This window comes from Manihot esculenta, chromosome 12, assembly GCF_001659605.2.
Source record: "Manihot esculenta cultivar AM560-2 chromosome 12, M.esculenta_v8, whole genome shotgun sequence".
NCBI lineage: Eukaryota > Viridiplantae > Streptophyta > Magnoliopsida > Malpighiales > Euphorbiaceae > Manihot > Manihot esculenta.
In genome coordinates this window covers 23,665,979-23,670,166 of record NC_035172.2, presented here as the reverse complement: position 1 = coordinate 23,670,166, position 4,188 = coordinate 23,665,979, and the positions used below count along the sequence as shown (strand labels likewise).

At 34.9% G+C, this 4,188-nt stretch overlaps 1 protein-coding gene across 1 annotated transcript; it reads left to right on the top strand.

Moving 5' to 3' along the window:
• The first annotated feature begins 293 nt into the window (after positions 1-293).
• On the top strand, positions 294-2,660 carry LOC110627851 (lysM domain receptor-like kinase 4). Its single transcript, XM_021774227.2, has one exon. It carries the CDS (start codon positions 584-586, stop codon positions 2,486-2,488), a length of 1,905 nt encoding a protein of 634 aa, XP_021629919.1. The 5' UTR covers positions 294-583; the 3' UTR covers positions 2,489-2,660.
• The last annotated feature ends 1,528 nt before the right edge of the window (positions 2,661-4,188 follow it).

The following is a 4,188-nucleotide window of genomic DNA, read 5'->3' as shown; positions in this document are numbered from 1 at the left end:
AATTTTTTTTAATTGCTTAGAGGGATGTTTCTATTCAACTCTGAATTTGAGCGTGAGCCCACTTTGGTCCTTACATGAGAATGTGATTGAGTACTAAATTATCCATATTTTTTTATTTATATATTGAAGAACAAAACAGCACGTTATCGTCCTATCGAGTTAGCTGATTTGCTGAAAAGTTGGAAGATAACGCGTTTATAAATAGTTTATTAAGCGTGTAAAGGTCCACTTCCCATGATTCCTGGTCACCTTCTGCGTTTGTTAAGTCTTTGTTGAACAAACTTTTCCATGTGAATTCCAATTTGGAATTTGATTAATCTTCCAATCAAATATTTAACTTTCAGACACTTTTCGTGCTTGGAATGTTTCATACGGTTGATGGGTATCGATATTCAAGTCGCAGGTGCAGTGATAGCGACTAATGTGATCTAGTCAATGGTGCAATTTTTTCTATTCCTCTGTTTGAAGAGATGACATTTTAGAGTCATTCTTCTCAGAGAAGGCCAGTTCCAAATACAACCCTCCTCTGCCTACATATGTATGCCATAGACAACAAAATCAGGTCTTATCTTCCCAATTCAACATGAGATTCTCTGCCGCTGTCTCCCTGTTTATTCTTTCTGTTCTTGTTTTCTGTCCATTGATTCATTCTCAGCAGCTTTATGAGGGAAAAGCTACAACAGATTGTTCCAATACCGGCGGTTCTGTTCTCGGATACTCCTGCAATGGCGTCAACAGGAGTTGCCAGGCTTATCTCACCTTCAGATCTCAGCCTTCTTATAACAATGTTTCTTCCATCTCTACCCTCTTGAATTCTGACCCATCTCAGCTTTCTGCAATAAATTCTGTTTCTGAGACTTCTTCATTTGATACAAACAAGTTGGTGCTAATTCCTGTCAATTGTTCTTGTTCAGGTGCCTACTATCAATCTAATGCATCTTATGTGGTCCAGGCAAGAGACTCGATTTTCGTGATTGCTAATGATACTTATCAGGCTCTTTCAAACTGTCAAGCTGTCCTGGAACAAAACGGAAAGACAACATTAATAATTCCTGGTGAAAGGCTCACAATTCCTTTGAGATGTGCTTGCCCCACCAAAAACCAAACTGATATAGGCATCAAGTATCTGTTAAGTTACCTAGTCACTTGGGAAGATACAGTTTCTGCCATTAGTGCACAATTTGGTGTGGATTCCGAGAGGATCCTTGATGCTAATGGGCTTACTGAGGAGAATATCATTAACCCCTTCACCACCCTTTTGATTCCCCTGGAAAGCCCACCATCAAGCGTTCAAACAATAACACCACCTCCACCTCCAGCTTCACCACCGCCTCCGCCATCCCCTAACACCAACGACAGTTCCAACAAAACATGGGTTTACGTCCTCGTTGGGGTTCTTGGAGGAGTTGCTGTCATCACAGTTCTTGGTGTCATTATTTTCTTTGCAGTGTTTCGGAAAAACAAGAAGAAATCCGATCCAAATATCATCTCTAAAAGCTTCGAGACTCGCGAGAAACCCATCAACAAGAAGTTGGATGAAGAATCTCAAGACTTCTTGGAGAGCTTATCTAGTATAGCTCAATCCATTAAAGTTTACAAGTTCAAAGAACTTCAAATGGCAACTGATAACTTTAGTCCCAGTTGTTTGATTAACGGATCTGTTTATCGTGGCTTATTAAACGGTGATTATGCTGCCATTAAGAAGGTGAATGGTGATGTATCAAAGGAGATAGATATATTAAACAAGATCAACCATTTTAATCTTGTTCGACTGTCTGGTGTTTGTTTCAGTGAAGGGAATTGGTATCTAGTTTACGAGTATGCTGTAAATGGACCCTTGAGTAATTGGATTTACAGCACAAACAATGATGGGAAGTTCTTAATTTGGACACAGAGACTGCAGATTGCTTTCGACGTGGCCACAGGGCTTAACTATCTACATTGTTTCACTGTTCCTTCTCAAGTCCACAAGGATATAAAAAGCAGTAACATTCTACTTGACAGTGATTTCAGGGCTAAGATTGCAAATCTTGGCATGGCAAGATCAGCACAAGGGCAGGAAGGTGAATTTGCCTTGACAAGGCACATTGTCGGAACAAAAGGTTTCATGGCTCCTGAGTACTTGGAACATGGTCTGATCTCTACAAAGCTTGATGTCTATGCATTTGGGGTTCTTATGTTGGAGATAGTTTCAGGCAAAGAGGTTGATGCTTTATACACAGAGGAAGATATGAACTTATCAGATGTGTTAAATGATGTTCTTTCCAAGGAAGATGGACAAGAGACACTGAGGAAATTTGTTGATCCTTCCATGCAAGGAAATTATCCTTTAGAACTAACTGTTCTTGTGATGAGATTGATTGATAGTTGCTTGAATAAAAATCCAGCAGATCGCCCATCCATGGATGAGATCACAGAGTCTCTCTCAAGAATCTTGACCTCTTCACTGAACTGGGAATCATCCACCGTCTCAGGCTACCATTCTTGACAGCAAGGTATCTAAAATGAACGTTTTACTGCAATTACAAGTTCTCTTTTTCTTTTTTTCTTTTTTGAGGATTGTTCTGTATTAGTTCTCTCTTTTCTTTTGAACATTGACATGAAACTTCTGTTCATTTTTATCCATTACACTGTTGAATAATACTAGCTTGCTTATGAATAAGATATAAAAAGGTCAATCAGATAAAATTTTCAGTTCGGCATATGGACGAGCTTTATTGCCAACTTCTGGTATCGTTACCAACTTGCGTTTAATGCCAAATCAATGTTTCAAGATAAACTGATATCATCTCCTCATCCCCTTTAGATTTATCTTTAGGTATCTAAGTGATAAATCCAGTTTTAAGTTAGACTTCTCAAATGGATCCATCTCGGTTTGCACTTCTGCCAATGGTTACAAGTTACCTACAAATTATCTCAACCGCTTATTATTATTATTCTTTTACCATGTCTGACGATATTTAAACCTGTACAGAACATACCACATTAGAGAGAAGGATTACTCGATCTCAAGAAATCGAAATCAAGCATGATGTCATTAACAATCAAACTACGAGGCGGTTGGTCTCAACTGCCTTAATCATGATTTCCATATGCAATATTTTATGTGATTACCATATATATATAGAAATGGACTTTGAAGATACCTTTTTTTCTATTGTTGATCTCTAGAGGGTATACTTTGATTTCAAACCAAATACTTGGCAGATAGGCCTTTAAAATTATTTTAATGCATATTTTCCATGCCGTGTACCTAAACATAAGAGTTGTATGAGTTTATTTCATTGAAACTTCCTGTGACATGCTGTCAAAGTAAACAAAATGCTACATGCTCTTAATATCAACCCACTTTTTGTTCATTGGAAAATAACTTGTATTTTGCAAAATATTTTCTATTATTTAAAAATATTTTTTGACAAAGTAGTTTATTTTCTTTTATTTAATTTTAATTTGAAAAACAAAAGATATTAATATATAAATTTATATATAGTGGTATTAATAAAATTTTTAAAGTGAAAAAATAAATAAATTATTTCTTTTAAAAAGAGTAAGCTATTTTCTTTAAAAATAAATTAAACTTTCTTTTAATCAGAAAAATATTCTCTATAGACCAAAATTTTCAATTGTCCCAAACATTAAAAAAATATGAAAAATATTAAAATATATTTTTCATGAAACAAAGGGAGCCTAAGCATACAATTCTAATGATGTTGCAGAGTTACTATTTCCTATTGCAATTTTCATAGCTTCAGGATACCATTCTTGAAAGCAAGGTATCTAAAGTTAATGTTTTTACTATAAACATAAGTCTCTTTTTCCTTTTTTTAGGACTTTTCTATATTAGTTCTTTCTTTCCTTTTCTTTTTTAGGTAATATCCAAGATTGCATGGCGAAATATAGTCTTTGTTTCAAAAATATTGACATGAAATTCATGTTTATCAATTATACTATAGAATAATACTAGCTTGTTTATGAATGAGATCTAAAAGGAAAATTGGATAAAATTTTCAAGTTCAACTATATGGAGAAGTTTTATTTTGAATCAAGATTTTCATTTTACGAGAGAAAGAACGTAATCGTCTCTTAGATTACGAGCATTATAAAAAATAAAAAAAGTAAAATAGCAGTGAATTTTAGTGACCAAATAATTTTGATAGCTAAATAGCGACTAATTAGTATCATTATGCA